This window comes from Mya arenaria, chromosome 15 (assembly GCF_026914265.1).
Source record: "Mya arenaria isolate MELC-2E11 chromosome 15, ASM2691426v1".
NCBI classification, from domain to species: domain Eukaryota; kingdom Metazoa; phylum Mollusca; class Bivalvia; order Myida; family Myidae; genus Mya; species Mya arenaria.
Window position 1 is genome coordinate 35134697 of NC_069136.1, and position 22023 is coordinate 35156719.

General features: G+C 33.5%; 2 protein-coding genes and 1 pseudogene across 2 annotated transcripts; all 3 read right to left on the reverse strand.

Moving 5' to 3' along the window:
• Positions 1 to 72: 72 nt before the first annotated feature.
• LOC128218772 (fucolectin-5-like) lies at positions 73 to 4133 on the reverse strand. Its single transcript, XM_052926464.1, has 7 exons — positions 4022 to 4133; positions 3487 to 3563; positions 2956 to 3027; positions 2029 to 2152; positions 1270 to 1497; positions 534 to 683; positions 73 to 204 (listed from the first exon to the last, which is right to left on the reverse strand). The coding sequence occupies exons 1-7, from the start codon at positions 4092 to 4094 to the stop codon at positions 125 to 127; spliced, it is 804 nt and encodes a 267-aa protein (XP_052782424.1). The 5' UTR covers positions 4095 to 4133; the 3' UTR covers positions 73 to 124.
• A 1041-nt stretch (positions 4134 to 5174) lies between these two features.
• Positions 5175 to 8412, reverse strand: LOC128219323 (short-chain collagen C4-like; annotated as a pseudogene).
• Positions 8413 to 18186: 9774 nt separating this feature from the next.
• Positions 18187 to 21800, reverse strand: LOC128219032 (short-chain collagen C4-like). Its single transcript, XM_052926844.1, has 4 exons — positions 21642 to 21800; positions 20369 to 20495; positions 19996 to 20064; positions 18187 to 19275 (listed from the first exon to the last, which is right to left on the reverse strand). The coding sequence occupies exons 1-4, from the start codon at positions 21711 to 21713 to the stop codon at positions 18785 to 18787; spliced, it is 759 nt and encodes a 252-aa protein (XP_052782804.1). The 5' UTR covers positions 21714 to 21800; the 3' UTR covers positions 18187 to 18784.
• Positions 21801 to 22023: the final 223 nt, after the last annotated feature.

The following is a 22023-nucleotide window of genomic DNA, read 5'->3' on the forward strand; positions in this document are numbered from 1 at the left end:
TGTTAAGAGGCAATTGTACATCAAGATAGTATGTGCCCACAGAACAAAACACACAATAAGATCAATGGCGCATTTATTTTTTCAAACCAAACAAACACGTAATTCTTCTTTATTTAGAGGACACCTAGAACCCAAAGACCTCCACCTCACACAGATGTAGATATTCAATGTGCGGATCATTTTGCTGTACTCTTATCCAACGACCTGTAATAGGAAGTATTTTATTGAAATACATTTCGACTTGCAATGTACAATGACGGTTAGTTTAAGTCGTACATTGGTAGTCAAGTTTGATAGTACATTGCACCATATAGGCAATTTTAGATTTTTGGACGAGATCAGCAATTATATATCAATAAATACATGCTTAAAAACAGAGGGATGAAACCATTACAGTTAATATACAGTACGCAACGCACTCAGGGTTACAGAACTAAATTGTTATTGATATAAAATCTTGCCAAAATCATGTAATAAAAACCAACATTTTATGTGTTAATTCCATTACATGCTTGTTAATTGAGGCACTTTACCTGTCGTGCTCCTAGGACAGTCGATGACAATTGTGTTGCCTTCGCTAGAGTGGCCGAAGTACGCCCCACATTTGGTGAATAGAGTTGATGTCCTGTCCAGTTTCGTGGCGTTCACCGAGCTCGCCAGCACAAGAAGGTGGAAATTGCGACCTGAGAATGATAAGATGTCGCAATAGATATTAATATTTATTATACAAGGCTTGAAATATACTCTGCTTTCAGTGTGCTGATATCATATTTTAAATTAAGAAAAAAATAAATGAAATAAATTTTGCTGGCAGAGGTGATAGGTACTTCAGGCGTAGTTTTGTACAGTCGAAACCCGTCGTCTTGATATCAAAGAGAGCGGCCAAATAATAAAATATGTCCATAACATCAAATCGAGTCAACGAGGAAATCAAGCCAAGCGTTATCGAGCCAACGAGTTTCGACTTTACTGTTACCGTTTACTAAGTTCTTTAGCAGTCCGAATATACATTATATGGAAATTTCTTTATTTTTTATTCCATATACATTAAAGGTAAATCGGTGTTTTCGAGCGAACAGTTTGTAAACCAATATAATAAAAAATATATACTAAATTATCGAATATTCTGTTAAGATACACAATCCAAGAACCAACTTCGACTAAACGAGAAACGCACAGCGTAACAATACTAAAATCGTTATATAGCGCAAAGGCTTTTTTTGGTTCCAATATATATCGTATAATAAAACATGGTCACTCGTCTATTACCGTCTGCTCCGGCATCGCCCCGTTCATGTATTTTCACTTTCGTGATGTGAAATTCCCGTCCCAGATCCACCGCCCACCAGGAATAGTGCTCGTTCGAAATAGTGTGCATGCAAGACTTTCCGCTGAAGAAGTCTTTGTTTGTGTCCCCGTCGACAGCTAGATCTGCACTGCCAATCCCATTTACTGAGCTCTCATATGCAGGCCGATGTAGCGCCAGATTTACAAAGGCTTTAAAATTATTTAAAATAGAGTTAACAAACATGTTTTTTTCACCAACCTGTCGCATATATAATGATAAGTATTGACTACTCTTTCGTTTCATTTTTAAAATGTTTACATTTATTTCTAATCAGATTTAAGGATAAATGTTGATATAATATTTTAACAACTAAAGCAAATTTAATCTGTATCGGCGTTTATTTTTATCCTTAAATTCTAAAATTTGTTTAAATATTTAAAAAAGACCATATCAGAGCATAGGCACACGTTCCGATGTATTCACCGAAGCAAAGGACTTATGTTATTCCGCTTACATTTCTCTCTGCCACTGCTCATATTTTAAGTGACCTACTTTTGTAAAGAAATTTTCGACACAGAGTTCGAATGCGCTGAATATGTGGTTATTTAATGTTTAACTGCCGAGAACTGAAGCGTAGCAGAAAGGATTCTATGGGGTGTCACCACACGATGCTTTTAGTCCGACAAAGGATTGCTGGTCTAGAGACAGTTGTATGTTCAACGATAACTTCGAACACTTACACGTGCAATTTCGGTTACAGAGATCTGAAGAGCAACAGTAGAGACAGCGTTGTTGGCTGACGGAAGTCTGACGCCGTCCAATGATAGAGGAGGAAGACAGTTGGTCTGACAGATAGTCGCAAGTCTAATGAGAAATAAGATCATAGATCAGCTGTTACAATGTCAATTACTAGATAAATATACTTTTATACCAAGGAAACCACATGTTTACGTATTTGTAACATAGTAAAGATGGTTGTTATAAACAAAATGACTTTTGAGTATAAAAACAACTCTGATAACAAGTAAGAATCCAATTAATCCTCTTTTGTTTAAATTCACCGAGGAAAAGTGGTTCTGAATGACCGAAATAATTTCATTGAAATGTATGTAGTATAGTAATATTCCCCATAGTAGACAACATTTGTTTGCTATGTACGAAACATTATTAAGTAGAAATTAATTCCCAGAGCATTTGCATTTAACAGTAGAAATGTCGCAAGACAACGGAACAAATAAAACAGCCGAAAGACGATACCGTTTAAATACAAACTGATCTTCGGAAATGCAACAGATAGACTATTTAATATTCAATCGTACTAATACTTACTGGCAAAGGCGTGTAGGAAAAACTATATGTTTTGAACTTAAAAATGATCATCTAACAGAAACTTTAGTGTTTGAAGTGTTCCTCCACATACTTAAAATAGTGGATGGCCCTTAAACATTGGCTTACTGTTTGTTTTGATGGTAACTTTTTATGAAAAGTTGAAATGTTAAACGCCTATGACAAAAAACGGACATACTAGTGTTTATTTATTATTATTTGTATATGCTATGGTATAATCCTGTAACGTAGGAACACCCGATGTAATGCAAGCCCGGGATCAATAATAATTGCGATGGTACCAATGGAATGTTATCAAATTTAACGATGGCAACATTCACCTCAACATCTTCACATCCTGACCAGAAATACACATCTCCGTGTGGCAAGGATACCTCTTGTACACTACAAACCTGAACATGAACAACAATTGTAAACACGATTTAAACACGCTTGCAAACTTATTCACTGATTAATTTTTCAAAACACGAAATAAGGAAAAAAAAAACTTTGCGTTTTTATAGGAATCGCATTTCGGTGAAAAAGTTATTTTATTTTGCGATTTTTACTGAATATTCTTAGTGCCGTAAACAACTCCTGCTCCATATAAATGATAAGTCATAAGTCACGAGTTTTTATTACGATTACGTTTTGTGTACTTGTCAAATAGAAGTATCATTTGAGTGCTATGTCAGATCTATATATAGTTCTTATTATGTCGTTTATACAGTCGGGTAGATATCAGAATTCACTTTGTTTAAATTATTTAAATATTGATATTGCAAGAGAATTGGATATTTTAAATACTGTTCAAATATAATTATAGGTTTAGCTTTCACTTTAGAAGTTGTGACTCAAACCTTTCTACTTACTTGATTTTCACCGCACGTCACGTGTGTTCGACAGTCTTCGGGATTTTCGGTCCTGTTGCATGCGAAACAGATAGGCCCTACGATATATATACTTTTAGGAGTGATTGTCCTACATAACTTATGAAGGATTTTATCTAAATTATGAGTGTAAACATTCAAGTTGTAGACATTTATTTGCATCAAGCTTCATGAATGCACATGTTATATAAAGGTTATATAACTCCTTTTCACGAATAAAAAATATATTAGACACTACAGCTAGGCATGAATAATGCAGTTTCGGCGTTGATTTTTGCTTTAATTGGATTGGTAACAAAAGTTTGTTTCAGTATAAAACACTGCATCCAATCATTTCGCTGGTAGCCATTTTGATTTAAAACGAACATTTTATTTAAATACGGACGTTCTAGAAGCGAGCCGCAAACTGATAATCGATTTACGGCTTGGACAAAAATGAACGTGATTTAAATAAAAAAAATAATATGTTTTCATTTAGAATCAATCGAATTAAAATAGAAATCCTTTAGAGTGTTACCTTGACAGGAAACAGTCTGTATTCCTGTCAAACATACAGCAATAGTCAATATTACTGAAACAACTACTTCCATAATGAAATTGTATGCCTTTACAACTGGCTACTAATAAAGCAATTTGAACCACAGCAACGAGCCAATTAAACCAACATTTGTGTTATCTTATCTGATTTTGAGATCGACCTACTAACATTCTTGAGTTCAGTATTTTACTGATTATTAGATAAGAACTATATCAAACATGTAAATTGGAGTAATAAGATCCTGGGATTTAGACATTATCTTTTTACAGAAAAAGTTCTTTGTATATTGATTTCTTCTAACATTGAGTATGTTGATTAAAAATAGGCGAATGCAATTCAAATTCATAAATCGTCGTTCAATTTAATATCTTTAACTCATCCTTTCAGTATATTAACAAACTTAGTATGGGTTATTCCGATCGATGGATTGCAAATCGTGAGTAGCAAATTGAATAATATGACTTCGTATGCATCCTTGTGTTATAAAATCATATTACAAAAATACATGTATCACTTTTATATGACTATTTCAACAAGAGTCAACGGCATAAAATTCATGTATTGATTTTTTTCTTTGAAGCATATGGGAAACAGTTCAAGTGAAAAGCATAGGTGAAATGATGACAATTTTTAAATCCAAATTGCGCTTAGAAAACACGACGATACGCCATCTGGCAGGTCGAAAATAAGAACGTGGTCGGAACATGACGGATTATCATTTCGTTTCTATCGTATTTTCGCCTCGCCATTTGAGGTATTTTGGGTTTTTTGAAGCAAAAATACAATATGATAAAAATCACACCCCTTTGAAACAGACTTAAATATTTCAGAGATTCAGTAAATGAAATAATATATACAGTTACATTTCAATAAAACAGCGGAATGCACGAAATTACTTGTTTTAATATAATTATCCTTAACATTTACACTGAACAATTTTGTTTCATTCTGTTGAATACGATGACATGTATTCAATTTATGCGGACCAGTATCTTATCAGTAATGAAAACTGTTTTTGAATAATATTGCGCTACCATTATAGTACTAAAATGAAAATGAAGTTGAGATATTTATTTTCAAATACTGCCATGATAAAACATTTCAATACAAGTCATACACAATTCTAGCGTTCCTAAGCAGTGCACACCACGCACGTCAGCTCACGTCCATTGACGTATGGTGGACAACGCAGGGAGCCGCATCTCGCTTCGGCAATATAGAACAATTTCCCGTTTGTGTTCGTACCTCCGCCGTAGAGGATTTCCGGTTTCCCATCCAAGCAAACGTACTCAGAAGGCGCGGTTGTCGCTATCGAGCCGGCTGCCAAGTAACCTTCATATTCTTTCGTCCACCCGTCGAAGCAATTTCTTTTCGCCGGAATCATCATCAAAGATGATCGCTCAGTCTTGCATACTGCACATGGAACATCTTGCTGGTAGATATTACCCACATCTGCGTGGTCAAAAATGATTCCCTGTTGTTAAGTTGGTACTCCCCACCATACACCAAGGCGCTGTCGCTGTTCTCCTTATCATCGTAATTTCCCCATTCCGGTTTCTCCGGAAAGCAAAGGTAATTCGAGGCCCCACCATTGTCTGTGTAAAACGATCCTCCGGCAAAACCTTAAACATTTAATAAATCTAGCTATTCAATCCACGCACGATTAAACAACATGATATATAAACATTGCGTCAGGTTTTTTTGTCCACGGCTCCGTTAATGGACTTGTCCATATCATTAAGATATTCAGCTTGATTTTGAAATAACTGATTTTGTTTTTGTGTACTAATACTTATTATCCTCAGTAGAACACTGTTAGTCAGGTTATCTAACGTTTATATAAGTTAGATGTAGGTCTTTGGTATAATTCTGTTTTAATGTGTATGTTCTAGTTTACTTTTGTTCTAATTTGACTTTAACCCATTGAAGTAATGTCACTAAGAAATATCAAGGTGTAGCCTTACGCCACTGGGCTTTACAACATAATTGCATAAAAACCAACCAACCTCTATACACGAGTTCTGTGCCACTGGTATTGCATTCGGTTCGACCCCAGCGTATGTAAGTCGCTCCAGCTAAAAATGACCATTAATATAAAAAGTAATCATTCGATTGCCAAATCATAACGTTGTAAATAACATTACAAATACAGCGTTACTGGCTATTAAGGGCCGTCATCGATGCAAAGTGGTTGGGGATGGTAAAAAACTACAACGTTTAAAATACATGTTTTATTTAGCTTTGAGGAACGATCTTTATTTGGAGTGAAGCATTTATTCTTGGCGACATGTTTTTGGTTAGTTAGGAGTTCAACAACTTTTACAAAAAAAATATTTAAACAGATTTTGGATCAAAAAGAATTCACATTATTACGGAAAGGTCTGTCGAGATTAGTACTTCGTTTTTATGTGAAAATGCCTAAGACTACCTATTCAACAATGTCTTGAGAGATCTTGATGATATCTTGTCAACTAAGACAGATATTAAGAAAAATAATGAAATTTCGTGTATGAAATTCATTTCCGGGAAGCAAAAATGCATGTATCTTTTTTAAATAGCTGCAATCAACACAAAGCCACAAGGCATTGTTGATTAGGAAGTTCCGATAAATTTGACTCACAAACATATCCATTTTGTATGAAAAGGTAAATGCTTTTTGATTGGAAATTTGATAAAATATTCCTTCGTAAAACATGTTCAACTCCTAATCACAGCTTTGCATGTTGCATCGGATATATGTGTCATGACTTTTTAAAACATTTAAAATCATATCATATCATATCACCAAACCTTATGTGTAATACATGTGCATAAAAACCAGGATAGCATTTTTAAAACATGTAATTGAAGAGGAGGTGATTCTCTTAGCTATCTTCTCAATCAGATGTTACATTATATGATATAATCGTTTATTTCATCTATTTTTATAAAATAAATGCTTAAATATTAACGTGGAACTGGCATCATTGTACACTTACTTCTTTGTATAGATGCCTTTATAGATGCGACGGTTTATTGTGTTGTCTGTAGCGTATGTTCCAGTTTCATGACTTTGGCAAGCAATCGTTCTTCAAAGTCAAACTTAGAACATGCTGGCTCGTCCGCCTAAAAGCATATACCACATGTGTTTTTAAAGGCTACTATTATTAACATCGCAATGGTAAGGTATGATTCTGACATTAATATACCATTGGACCCTTATACAGAAATTTCTACATCAAGTTAACGAACATCATCAAAATACATACTGGAAAATCTGATACTAATACATACTCTAACCTTATAAGCGTATTATAGGTTTTCGCTTCGTGCGCTCTCTGAACTTTGCGGTTTGAAAATGTTATTTTTTTTTCAATTTACTTTACGGAAAACAGTCCCAATAGAGGTACAAGTTCGTTTTTCAACTTGTCTTAGATTCCTACGTACTGCCTTTTCCTAACTACTTTTGTTTAATTACTTCAGTAATTTCGTCCCAGTGTACCTCTTTCTTAACGCAAGATGTAACTTCTTTAAAGCGTGTTTGTACAATTATCTTAGTATATGGGTTATGCATATTGTGGTAAACAAGATTTCCAAAGGTCTTCGTTCGCTCTTGGTAGCAAGCAACGGCATGCGAAATACGACATAGGTATTAAGTCGTCAAGTGGCACATCGATATTTCGTTTAATTTATTAGGTATCATGAGATGTATATACAACATACATATATACGTTAAGTAGAAAGGCAAAGGAATACCTTTTTTCTTGACCTTTGAGGTGAGAACGCAAATGCTAAGCTCGATACTATTTTTATTTAGTAGCATGTGATGGATGTACAGCATACATATACAAGTTAAGGAAATAGTAGAAAGACAAAGGCATAATATATTGAACCTTTTCCATGACTTTTGAGTCGAGATCACACATGCAAAATTTGATACTTCTTTCCAGGATGCTGTACATTTATTCATATCAGGTTTAATCGAAATTTAACTAAAATGATTGTACCGGACGGACACTCGGACAAACAAACAAACTGACTGTGACTGCCAGATTTACAAAGGCTTTAAAATTATTTAAAATAGAGTTAACAAACATATTTCTTTTCATCAACCTGTCGCATATATAATGATAAGTATTGACTACTCTTTCGTTTCAATTTTATAATGTTTACATTTATTTCTAATCAGATTTAAGAATAAATGTTGATATAATATTTTAACAACTAAAGCAAATTTAATCCGTATCGGCGTTTATTTTTATCCTTTAATTCTAAAATTTGTTTAAATATTGAAAAAAGACCATATCAGAGCATAGGCACACGTTCCGATGTATTCACCGAAGCAAAGGACTTATGTTATTCCGCTTACATTTCTCTCTGCCACTGCTCATATTTTAAGTGACCTACTTTTGTAAAGAAATTTTCGACACAGCGTTCGAATGCGCTGAATATGTTGTTACTTAATGTTTTACTGCCGAGAACTGAAGTGTAGCAGAAAGGACTCTATGGGGTGTCACCACACGATGCTTTTAGTCCGACAAAGGATTGCTGGTCTAGAGACAGTTGTATGTTCAACAATAACTTCGAACACTTACACGTGCAATTTCGGTTACAGAGATCTGAAGAGCAACAGTAGAGACTGACAGAAGTCTGACGCCGTCCAATGATAGAGGAGGAAGACAGTTGGTCTGACAGATAGTCGCAGGTCTAATGAGAAATAAGATCATAGATCAGCTGTTACAATGTCAATTACTAGATAAATATACTTTTATACCAAGGAAACCACATGTTTACGTATTTGTAACATAGTAAAGATGGTTGTTATAAACAAAATGACTCTGAGTATAAAAAAACTCTGATAACAAGTAAGAATCCAATTAATCCTCTTTTGTTTAAATTCACCGAGAAAAAGTGGTTCTGAATGACCGAAATAATTTCATTGAAATGTATGTAGTATAGTAATATTCCCAATAGTAGAGTTTGCTATGTATTTAGTAGAAATTAATTCCCAGAGCATCTGCATTAAACCGTAGAAATGTCGCAAAACAACGGAACAAATAAAACAGCCGAAAGACGATACCGTTTAAATACAAACTGAGTTTCGGAAATGAAACAGATAGAAGATTTAATATTCAATCGTACTAATACTTACTGGCAAAGGCGTGTAGGAAAAACTATATGTTTTGAACTTAAAAATGATCATCTTACAGAAACTCTAGTGTTTGAAGTGTTCCTCCACATGCTTAAAATAGTGGATGGCCCTTAAACATTGGCTTACTGTTTGTTTTGATGGTAACATTTTATGAAAATTTGAAACGTTAAACGCCTATGACAAAAAAAACCGGACATATTAGTGTTTATTTATTATTATTTGTATATGCTATGGTATAATCCTGTTCACGGTAACGTAGGAACACCCGATGAAATGCAGGCTCGGGATTAATAATAAACTACGATGGTGTCGATTTGTTTTGTCATGAAATTTAGATATTACGTGTATTTTTGCGGTGGCAATATTCACCTCAACATCTTCACATCCTGACCAAAAATACACATCTCCGTGTGGTAAGGACGCCTCTTGTACACTGCAAACCTGAAGACGAACAACAATTGTAAACACGATTTAAACACGATTGCAAACATATTCACTTATTAACTTTTCAAAACACGAAATAAGGAAAAAAAACTTTGCGTTTTATAGGAATCGCATTTCGGTGAAAAAGTTATTTTATTTTGCGATTTTTACTGAATATTCTTAGTGCCGTAAACAACTCCTGCTCCATATAAATGATTAGTCATAAGTCACGAGTTTTTATTACGATTACGTTTTGTGTACTTGTCAAATAAAAGTATCATTTGAGTGCTATGTCAGATCTATATATAGTTCTTATTATGTCGTTTATACAGTCGGGTAGATATCAGAATTCACTTTGTTTAAATTATTGAAATATTGATATTGCAAGAGAAATGGATATTTTAAAAACTGTTCAAATATAATTATTGGTTTTCGTTTTCACTTTAGAAGTTGTGACTCAAACTTTTCTACTTAATTGATTCTGACCGCACGTCACGTGTGTTCGACAGTCTTCGGGATTTTCAGTCCTGTTGCATGCGAAACAGATAGGCCCTACGAGATATATATTATTTAGGAGTGTTTGTCCTAAAAGACTTTTGAAGGTTTGTATCTGAATTATGAATGTAGACATTCAAGTTGTCAACATTTATTTGCATCAAGGTCCATGAATGTTCATATTATATAAACATAAATTATATTACTCCCTTCCACGAATAAAAAAATACTAGACACTACAGCTAGGCACGACTAATGAAGTTTTGGCCACAGGCATCTGGCTCATTGTCTGAGTCTAAATGTTGATGAATATCTTTATGGGTACATATTGGGCATCAAATTGTCTTAATCAACATAGAAACAATCCATTTTTAAATATGTGACTTGAAAAGAGCAAGTATAACTATATTGTCTTTTTAAATTAGACAAACAAGCCAAATTCAATGTCTCGTATTTTTCTGTAGTCAGAAACTGAACAGCCCATTCCATTTTTCAATTTGTCCCTGTGTAAATAGCACTACACACAGAAATATATAGTGATTCTATGCTTCTGTGTAAAGATAATACAATTCCATTCCGAAATATCACAAAATGACAAATGCAACGAGGCCATCATCTGAGCGCTTGTCAGGAAAATAGCCACCTCATACGAATTTTTAAAGTGTGATTTAATTTGAAGACTGACACGGTTGTTCCTAAAGTTCCTAAAGTCGTGGCATTTGTAAAGAAACTGGATTCTACCGTGAAATCCAGTAAGTTAAAGTTACATACCTTGTTTCTTTATTATATATCGATGACATTAAATACTTTCAGATGTGTTGTTTATCTCATTATGTGTACCCAAAATGATATTAATCCACATTTTAGTAACAAATAATGAGCCAGATGCCTGTGGTTTTGGCTTGAAGTCGATGATTTATTATTTAGAGGTTAACAGGTAGCGGGGATGAGCCGTTGTGCGATAACTGATTAGTCTAAGAATGCCTCATTACACCCCAAGAAGTAGGCAAAGGCCGTTTTAAACACGAGGGCCATTTATCCCGCAACGGGGCGGATTTGCAATGTTTTAAATTATGTATATAATACGTTTCTTTTTCTTTCTTTTAAAGAAAACGTGTTTAAGTGTTGTCCCCAATCAAGTTATATGCGTATAACATTGAGACTTGACGAAGAGGAGGAAACATACTATCCATTCAAATATAGTTTTTGAGAGTAAGCCGAGTCGGGGAAAAACAATCAACATTGTGAAGCTTTTTTCCCCTCTGGTTCATTCTTTCTGAACACCTGCACTAGTCCTGTAAAATTCAATTCCAAAAGTCATATCCAAATTTGATAACTTAAAGTACAAACCACTTATAATGTTTTGTATGTTTTGATTTCACATTTCAGATTAAAAGTCTAAAATAAACAAGTAGAAAGCAGAATGATTTACGTCAGCGCTGAAGAAAAATACACCACCGTGTACTCGTGGTTATCGATAACTAACATAATTTCCTCCAATTGCCTTTATCTCACTTTAATACTTTAACTAGTAATACTGTTTGGACAGACCACTGAAATGTGATTATGTATAGTAAGACTCCTGACGCATTATCTTACATGTCGGAAATATTTACAACAGCGTTTTACAATATTATGTAAAAGTTACGTGTGAACATAAAACCTTACATGTTAACAAGGACTTTACTTCTTGCAATCGCCTTAGTCATGGTCGGGATGGAGGGGTTCAACATTCACAATTCTACAACTCGTTAACCACGATTTACCGTATCCTGTAATGAGGGCATCTTACTTAAAACGTAATGGAAAGTTGTTATTTGAGAAATCATAAATAAAGATCAAAAGATCGCAAACATACAAGACATGGGCGATTGATTTATTAATTGGATATGCCGATGGAGCATTTGAGAATCAGAACGGCATTGGAAAACTGATGTGTTGTCAAATTATGCAGTTTATGGATACCGTCATCAGTCAAATCATAACTGGCGTTCCTGTTCCTAATTTGTGTTGATCATTGCTTTTCGAAACGTTAACCAAAACAGGGCATCGTGGTTTCCATGTAATCCCTTTTGTCTGTTGAGTAAATATTTTGGAGCATACAAAGAGCATCCAATCAATGATAAATCTCCTTTTATTTGAAATGACAATAACCAGACAAAAAGGGAAAAAACATTGTCCACTGTCTAAATCCTGAATTTGAATATTTTTGATTTCATATTTTGTTTGTTTTATAAAAGGCATTTGACAAACATTCTCGTACACCAGAGTGATAATGTGATGCGTTACACATAGGTTAGATTTATCCTCATAAACCTCTGGTGAATGAGAATGTTGACATAGTGAATAACCACGTAAGTATATTTATTGTGTCACAACATCCATCGAAAATTAATCAGTATTACTTTCCTTTATAGTCAAATCATTGAAGTTCAATGTATAGGTTTGAATAAATCGCTTTGCAATAACATAAAAGCCATTTTACCTCAACTCCAACAATGCTGAATATGGGTAGCCCTAATGAAACTCATTTTAGATATATCCTATTTCAAACCGACGTTGGTTTTTGCCATAATTGGATTGGTAACAAGAGTTTATTTTAGTATAAAAAATACTGCATCCAATTATTGAACTGGTAGCCGTTTTGATTTGAAGCGAACATTTAATTCAAATGCGGACGTTCTAGAAGCGTGCCGCAAAATGATGGTTGATAAACGGCTCGGACAAAAAAACGTGATATAAATAATAATTTAAATATGTTTCGTTAAGAATCAATAGAATTAAAATTTAAAAATTTTTTTTTTAGAGTTTTACCTTGACATGAAACAGTCTGTATTTCTGTCAAGCATACAGCAATAGTTAATATTACTGGAACAACTACCTCCATGATGAAATATTATGCCTTTATAACTGGCTACTAATAAAACAATTTGAACCACAGCAACGAGCCAATTAAACCAACATTTGTGTTATCTGATTTTGAGATCGACCTACTAACATTCTTGAGTTCAGTATTTTGCGGGTCATTAGATAAGAACTAAATCAAACGTGTAAATTGAAGTGATAAGATCCTGCAGGGTTTTGGACATAATATATTTACAGAAAAAGTTCTTTGTATATTGATTTCTTCTAACATTGAGTATGTTGATTAAATAAAAGGCGAATGCAATTCCAATTCATAAATCATCGTTAAATTTAATGTCTTTTACTCCTCCTTATTTTCCCAAACTTAGTATGGGTTATTCCGATCGATGGATTGCAAGTCGTGGGTAGCAAATTCAAATGATATGACTTCGTATACATTTTTGTGTTATATTATTACAAAAATACATATATCACTTTTATATGACTAGTTCAACAAGTTGTAATGCCTCAACATCATTTATTTGACAAATAAAATATACTTTTTTCCTTAAGGCATATGTTAAACAGTACAAGTAAGGTTAAATAATTGCGTTTAGAAAGCACGACAATACGCCATGTGACGGGCGACAAACGCCATGTGGCAGGTCGAAAATGTGAACGGGGTGGAACATGACGTTTTATCATTTCGTGTCTGCCGTATTTTCGCCCCGTCATCAGGTATTTTCCTTTTTCGCGAATAATACAAACTAACAGAACATTTTACACAGGTACATTTCAATAACACGGAGAGCATAAACTTATTTGTATCGTTAAAACGAATCAATTATATTTTTTTTATTCTGATTAACACGGGTACATGTATTTTATATAATTATGCATTACATTATCCTATCATTAATGAAACAGAGTTGTTGTTTTTTAAATGATCAATTTCGCGCTGGCACTACAATACTAAAATGAAATTTACCTTTCTGGGCCTTGATGTCATTCAAAATATGCGCGAGAAACTCTCCAAACCAAAGTCCCAAAAAGGCAGCATCCAATTACAGTAGAAAGCCGCGATCTCGTGATCCCGGTCCCAGTTTACGCCAAACATCCTCCACGAGGAACGCACATTACGACCATCGCCAGCGATCAATGGACAATTTTGTAAACATGGCCGGGAAAGAGAACAAGCACGAGACTCTTAACAAATGAAAAGTAGGCCACGCTCATAGTCGTTCTCCTCCCACACCTGTTGACATTATACACGACAGATCGGACACAACTAAAAAGAATAAAAAGAAAAAATAGTGATACTTCAATTGCTTGTTTCGAACTATATGGCATTCTGCATTTATAAATGGATTATGATTTTGTTCTATGATTTTGATTACAGCGCATGTTTTATCGCATGCTCTTATATTAAATACGCATGTTTTTGAACTTACTCAAAATACAAGGCGTTTTTGAAATACAAATACTCATGTACGACACATGTATATTATTTGAAGATATTGTCTTCAGAATTAACCACCATCAACATATGTATATATAAATATATATATGTATGAATAATAGTATTCAAAAAGAAGTTAAATCAATTATTGACGCAGGTAACATGATACCTTTGTTATATGCATAAACCTATTTCGTGTTGCTTTTTTTCTACTCCATGTATTTTACAGATGCATGCAACAAATATTATCATAGAGATATAAATGATAGTTTTTTAATGGTTATATTTGTGATAATACGTTTATGTTACAAGCAATGTTCACACCTAACTTGCTACATATACAAATTGTCTTAAACTTTCCTCTCTAAGACTAAATGATATGTGTAAACGCAAGATTAACCTATGCATAATTTTATGTGATGCCATGTTATACTTAAATTTTCGTTTTTTTCGTTAAGTAGGCATGATGCGCAATTTGACTTATTGTGTGATACTATGTTTGTAAATGATGTTTAACTTTTTTCACATTTTATCTCTCAACTGTCAAGGGTTGAGAGATCACAACAAACCTCTACGTCTTAATGAATATTTGTCTAACCAAAAAGTAGACATAGCGTTTTTTGCAAGAGACACACTTGACTGATGATATAATAAATTAATTCTCAAATGACTTAGACGGCTGGGTAATATTTAATGCAAATGGAAACAATCTAAGCCGGGGATGCTCTATTCTAATTAAAAATCTTTATTAAGCAATTGCTGCATTATCGATAACGTGAAGGACTTAAATGGTCGGTATTTAATTCTAAATATCAAAATTTTTGAACATACATATTCCCTTATTAATATTTATGCGCATAATAATATCAAAGAAAGGAAATCTTTTTTTCTTAATCTTAATAGCATGTTAAAAGATAAATGCTTAGGTATTAAAGTGATTGGAGGTGATTTTAATGAATCAATAGAGTTTCTAAAAACAACAATAATGCAAAGTCGGGACAAAACGTTATTAAACTTATCAAAGAAAACAAATTAAATGATGTATGGCGTGAAAGCAACCCAGATACAAAACATTCCACATGGAGAAGGAAAAACAGTCACGAAAAAAGCAGAATTGACTACTGGTTAATAGATAAAACATTTGTTCCCCTTATCGAAAGTACTGATGTCCGACCAGCCTGTATTAAATACACAGATCACATGGCAATATCTATAAAAATTTATAAACAAATAGAAAGAGGTCAAGGTTACTGGAAATTGAACAATGCATATTTAGATGACGAAAAGTTTGTAAATGCAATGTCTAATACCATAAAACGTAGTTTATCATTAAGTGAAAACATGAACATACAAACAAAATGGGAACTGATGAACATTGAGATAAAAGATAAATCCATTGAATTTGCAAAAAATAAATCAAAGGACGTCCGAGATAAAATAACAGCATTGGAAAAAAGCTAAATTATCTAGAAGCCAATGATATTAATAATGAGGAAAAGAATAAAATACAAATGGATTTAGAAGAATTTTACGCAAACAAAGCGAGAGGTGCTCAAATAAGATCCCGCATTCAATTTCTAGAAGAAGGTGAGAAAACACAAGTTATTTTTTGTCCCTTGAAAAATCAAGACAAACAAGGAAAAATTTGACAAAATTAAAGGTGGATGGCCATTTATTTTCAGAAAAAAGTGATATTCTAAATGAAGAAGTAAAGTTTTATAGCAAGCTATTTAAATCCGATAAATTAGATGAAAACGTATTAAAACATATATTAACTATACTCCTTTAGAAAATAAGCTAAGCGCAAAAGAGGCGAAAATGTGTGAAGGTTTGTTCACTAATGAGGAATGCGAAAATGCTTTATTGTCAATGAAAATAAATAAAAGCCCTGGATCCGATGGCTTATCAGTTGAATTCTACAGAAAGTTTTGGAAATTAATAGGCACTTTATTGTGTGATGTTTTTAATGAGGGATTCGTCAAAAAAGAGCTTAGCTATACAGAAAAATCAGGAATATTGTCATTATTATATAAAAAGGGGGACCCTACAAATATAGAAAATTGGAGACCAATTACGCTTTTAAATGTAGATTACAAAATTGCAGCAAAGGTGTTATCACTAAGGCTACAGAGAGTTATATCCAAAATTGTTAGTTCAGACCAACAAGGGTATAGCAAAAATCGTTTTATAGGATACAACCTTCGTCAAATACAAGATATTATAGATTATGCGGATGAGCTGCAATCCGAAAGCGCGATCATATTTCTTGATTTTAGAAAAGCATATGATACGATTGAAAGGCATTTTCTATTTCATACACTAAAACATTTTGGATTTCACGATGAATTTATCACTTGGATCCAAACATTGTACAAAAATTGCTTCTTACATATTTTCAATAATGGATGGAAATCAAATCCGGTATTCCCTGAGACAGGTATACGCCAGGGATGTCCACTCTCTTCATTACTTTCCATTCTTGCTGCAGAAATTATGGCCCTTAGAATTAGATCTAGTTGTATTGTAAAAGGTATTGAGGTTACAGTAGACAATATAACAGTTCCACTCAAGATATCTCAGCTAGCAGATGACACGACTCTTTTTGCAAACTCTGTACATGATAATGAAAATGCATTACAAATAATTGAAGAATATGGTCATTTTTTCGGACTAAGGTTAAATAAAACTAAAACGGAAGGTATGTGGATAGGAAAAGCCAAGGACTTTTCTATTAAACCTGGCAATATCAACTGGTCAAATAAACCAATAAAAGCACTTGGGATTTATTTTGGTCTCAACCGGAGAGAGTGCGCATCTTTAAATTGGGATTCTAATGTAGAAAAATGCAAAGAGATAGTACAAGGTTGGTCAAAAAGAAAATTAACGTTTTATGGAAAAATACAAATTATAAAAACGCTACTTATTTCAAAATTCACTTATGCCTTTCATGCATTGGTCGTTCCGAATCATGTGATAAAACTATTAAACAAAATCATTTTTAGCTTTTTGTGGGATAACAAAAATGAAAAAATAAAACGAAGGACGCTTATTGCTGCAAAAATGAACGGTGGTTTAAATATGATAGATTTAGAATCTTACATTCACTCAATAAAAATAAAATGGGTGAAATCTTTAATTTCAGAAGAAAAAGCTCATTGGAAAGTTATACCTAAATATATGATGCAAAAGTTTGGCAAGGATTTTCTAGTTTTTTCTATGAATTAAGATAGTCCTAAAAGCATTGAAATCAGTCAATTATCTCCCTTTTATAGAGATTTAATTACTCTTTGGATAAGGCTAAAAAATGTTTAACCTGATTCCCCAAATAGTTTTTATGACATCAGGAACCAAGTTCTTTGTGGTAACAAATTTACTAAATTTCACAACAAATCACTCATATTTTTGACTGGATTAATTCTGATATATGTTATGTAAATGATATATTAAATGAAGACGGTGTAATTTGTGGGGGGGAAATATTTCAAAAATTACATTATAGGCAAAATTTGATATCAGAAATAAGTTTTTTAAAACATGTTCCCCAAAAATTGGTTACGAATAACCTCTAGCGAAATATCAAAAAAATCAAGAGTGTCAATAAATAAAAATATTACTATTAATAATAAATCACTTATACAGCTGACAAACAAGGATATATATTCGTATTTGATTAAGGACAAGGTTATCAAACCTCATGTCCATCGCTTTTGGAAACATTATTTTGATAAACAAATAGCTTGGGATTCATTTTATAAAACTATTTATGCCATACCAGACAACAGAATAATACAATTCAAATATAAAGTTTTAATCAACATTTTTCCGTGCAACGTTATAAAGCATAAGTGGGGTAAGAGTAATTCACCAAACTGCAATATTTGCAACACGTGTGAGACATATGAACATGTTTTCATAGATTGTTTATCAGTCAACTCTGTTTGGCAGATCTTTTCAAATGCCTTTTCAAAATACGGGGTAAACAAGAATATAAGAAAGATTGAATATATTGTACTTGGATATAATATTACTAATCCTGAATATTTTTATTTAAACCTAATATTTGCCACTCTAGGTTATAGTATATATAAAGCATATTTCATCAGCAATAGTAGACGATAACATGTCGACATTATGCATATCTTTAAAAATGAATTTGTCACTCTATTCTCATACTATAAAAAGCATAGAGTCACAAACAGATGTTTGAATAGTTTTGCCGAATATTTCGGCATCATTTAAAGATTTAGTGCATTTCATGTAATATAACATTGTTGTTTTGTGTTGAATAAAATTTGAAAAATAAAAATAAATGAAAGTGAGGTTAGAATATATTTAGAATACTGCCTTAATAAAACATTTCAAAACAAGAAATACAAAAGTTCTAGCGTTCCTATGCAGTACAAACAGCGCACGTTAGCTCACGTCCATTGACGTATGGCGGACAACGCAGGGAGCCGCATCTCGCTTCGGCAATATAGAACAATTTCCCGTTTGTGTTCGTACCTCCGCCGTAGAGGATTTCCGGTTTCCCATCCAAGCAAACGTACTCAGAAGGCGCGGTTGTCGCTATCGAGCCCGCTGCCAAGTAACCTTCATATTCTTTCGTCCACCCGTCGAAGCAATTTCTTTTCGCCGGAATCATCATCAAAGATGATCGCTCAGTCTTGCATACTGCACATGGAACATCTTGCTGGTATATATTACCCACATCTGCGTGGTCAAAAAATGATTCTCTGTTGTTAAGTTGGAACTCTCCACCATACACTAAGGCACTGTCGCCGTTCTCCTTATCATCGTAATTTCCCCATTCCGGTTTCTCCGGAAGGCAAAGGTAATTCGAGGCTCCGCCATTGTCTGTGTAAAACGATCCTCCAGCAAAACCTTAAATATAAATAGATATAATTATTCAACCCAAACACGATTAAACAAAATGATATATAAACATTGCGTCAGGGTTTTTGTCAACGGCTTTTACTCCTTTAATGGACTAGTCCCTATCCATTATATTCAACTTGATTGTTGAAATAACTGATTTAGTTTCGTGTACAAATACTTATTATACTAAGTAGAAATGTTAGTCGGGTTCCATATAAAGGTTGTATTATGTAGGTCCTATTTGTTTGTTTGCCTTTGCTTGCTGTAGTCATTAAGAAAAATAAGTTCTGGTTGCAAGGTATTGGGCAACTGGGCCAGTATTCATAAAACATCTTACGTAAGTAATAATCTCACCTATCATATGATTTCTTGACTAAATTATATGTGAAATACTTTCTTTACAGTGATTTGATGGACAATACAGGTTTTTCTGTTAAAACAAATGTGAATGTGGGCATTTGAGGAAATTGACTTAAAGTAACAAACGACTTGACATGCTTTATGAATACGAGCCAAGTATTGTACTTTTGAATGGCACTATGAAATGATTAAATTGTATACACAAGTTAGATGTAGGCCTTTAGTATAATTATGTTATAATGTGTACGTTCTAGTTTACTTTTGTTTTAATTGGTCTTACGATAGTGAGTTACCGCCACTAAGAAAGATCAAGGTGTGGTATAACGCCAGTGCGCTGTACAACATAATTGAATAAAAACAACCAACCTCTATACACGAGTTCTGTGCCATTGGTATTGCATTCGGTTCGACCCCAGCGTATGTAAGTCGTTCCAGCTGAAAAAGACCATTAATATAAAAAGTAATCATTCGTTTGCCACATCATGCCGTTGTAAATAACATTACAAATACAGCTTTACTGGCTATTAAATTGTATCACTAAACGTTATATGATATACATGTTGTTAAAAACTAGGATATCATTTCTTTAACATATCGTTGAGGAGGGGATGATACTATCTACTCTAGCTATCTTTTAAATCCGATGATACACAACATGATAAATTCGTTTATTTCATCTATTTTTTGGTAAAATAAGCATTGCTTTAAGTAACATGGAACTGACATTATGTACGCTTACTTCTTTTCGCAGATGCTTTTATAGATTCAACGGTTTCCTGTGTTGTCTTTAGCGTATGTTCCAGTTTTATGACTTTGGCGAGCAATCGTTCTTCAAAGTCAAACTTAGAACATGCTGGCTCGTCCGCCTTAAAAATATATATCACATGTGTTTTTAAAAGGTTTCTATTATTAACATAATAATGGTAAGGCATGATTCCGGAATTATTATACCATTGGACCCTTATACAGAAGTTTCTACATCAAGTTAACGAACATCATCAAAATACATACTGGACAATCTGATACTAATACATACTCTAACCTTATAAGCGTATTATAGGTTTTCGCTTCGTGCGCTCTCTGAACTTTGCGATTTGAAAATGTTATTTTTTGCAATTTTCTTTACGGAAAACAATCCCAATAGAGGTACAAGTTCGTTTTTCAACTTGTCTTAGATTCCTACGACGGTATTGTTTTTCTAACTACTTTTGTTTAATTACTTCAGTAATTTCGTCCCAGTGTACCTCTTTCCTAACGCAAGATGTAACTTCTTTAAAGCGTGTTTGTACAATTATCTTAGTTCGACGTAGACATACACTCAGATTTTACATTCCGAACTGATTGCGAATCATTAAATATATGTGTTATGCATATTGTGGGAAACAAGATTTTCAAAGGTCTTTGTTCGCTTTTGGTAGCAAGCAACGGCATGCAAAATACTACATAGGTATTAAGCCGTCAAGTGGCACATCGACATTTCGTTTAAACCGTATTTATTAGGTATCATGTGATGTATATACAACATACATATATACGTTAAGGTTTCAGTAGAAAGACAAAGGCATATATTAAACCCCTTTTCCTTGACCTTTGAGGTGAGAACGCAAATGCTAAGCTCGATACTTCTTTTATTTAGTAGCATGTGATAGATGTACAACATACATATACAAGTTAAGGAAATAGTAGAAAGACAAAGGCATAATATATATTAAATCTTTTCCAGGTCTTTTGAGTCGAGAACACACATGCATAATATGAAACTTCTTTTCAAGATGCTGTACATTTATTCATATCAAGTTTAATCGAAATTTAACTAAAATGGAGAACGTTTCAATGTGGTGCGATTTTACCGGACGGACACTCGGACAAACAAACAAACAAACTGACAGAGATGAAATTGTATGCCGACCTCTACACCCACCCACCCTCGTTGAATAACATTGTAAAGAAAATAATCGAAGTCTGAAAGTGTTGTCATGAAAATAAATAATAGAAAAGCTTGAAATACTTACATTTACATATGCTTTTTCTAAATAATTTATCAGCAGAATCAACGATAAAATTCCACGTGCTTGGTAAATCATGATGTTTTTAAGACACAGACTTTCCGCAATTAAAACAAAACAAAATAAACGAATACAACGTGGTGCAGGCGGATGTCTGAAGTGGAGGATATATAATTATCCACAGTAACTACCGCTACACATTTAATTAGACTTAAAGCTTAAGTGCTTCACAATTGTTTGTAACACTAGATTAACCTAACGGCTTTCTTTAATACAAGTCAAATTTAAGTGAATTACATAACGTTTAACATTTGAAAACATGTGATGACTTTTATAAATGCCATGCATAAGATGCCAACACCATTTTCCATGTTGCTCTTATTGGGCA

Coding starts and splice junctions, on each gene's coding strand:
- LOC128218772 (XM_052926464.1), bottom strand. CDS start 4,094: ATGGAAGTAGTTGTTTCAGTAATATTGACTATTGCTGTATGTTTGACA. Junction 3,564..4,021: donor ACAGACTGTTTCCTGTCAAG/GTAACACTCTAA, acceptor TATATATCGTAG/GGCCTATCTGTTTCGCATGC. Junction 205..533: donor CTGTCCTAGGAGCACGACAG/GTAAAGTGCCTC, acceptor TTCCTATTACAG/GTCGTTGGATAAGAGTACAG.
- LOC128219032 (XM_052926844.1), bottom strand. CDS start 21,713: ATGATTTACCAAGCACGTGGAATTTTATCGTTGATTCTGCTGATAAAT. Junction 20,496..21,641: donor TAGAAAAAGCATATGTAAAT/GTAAGTATTTCA, acceptor TATATTTTTAAG/GCGGACGAGCCAGCATGTTC. Junction 20,065..20,368: donor AAAAGCATCTGCGAAAAGAA/GTAAGCGTACAT, acceptor GGTCTTTTTCAG/CTGGAACGACTTACATACGC.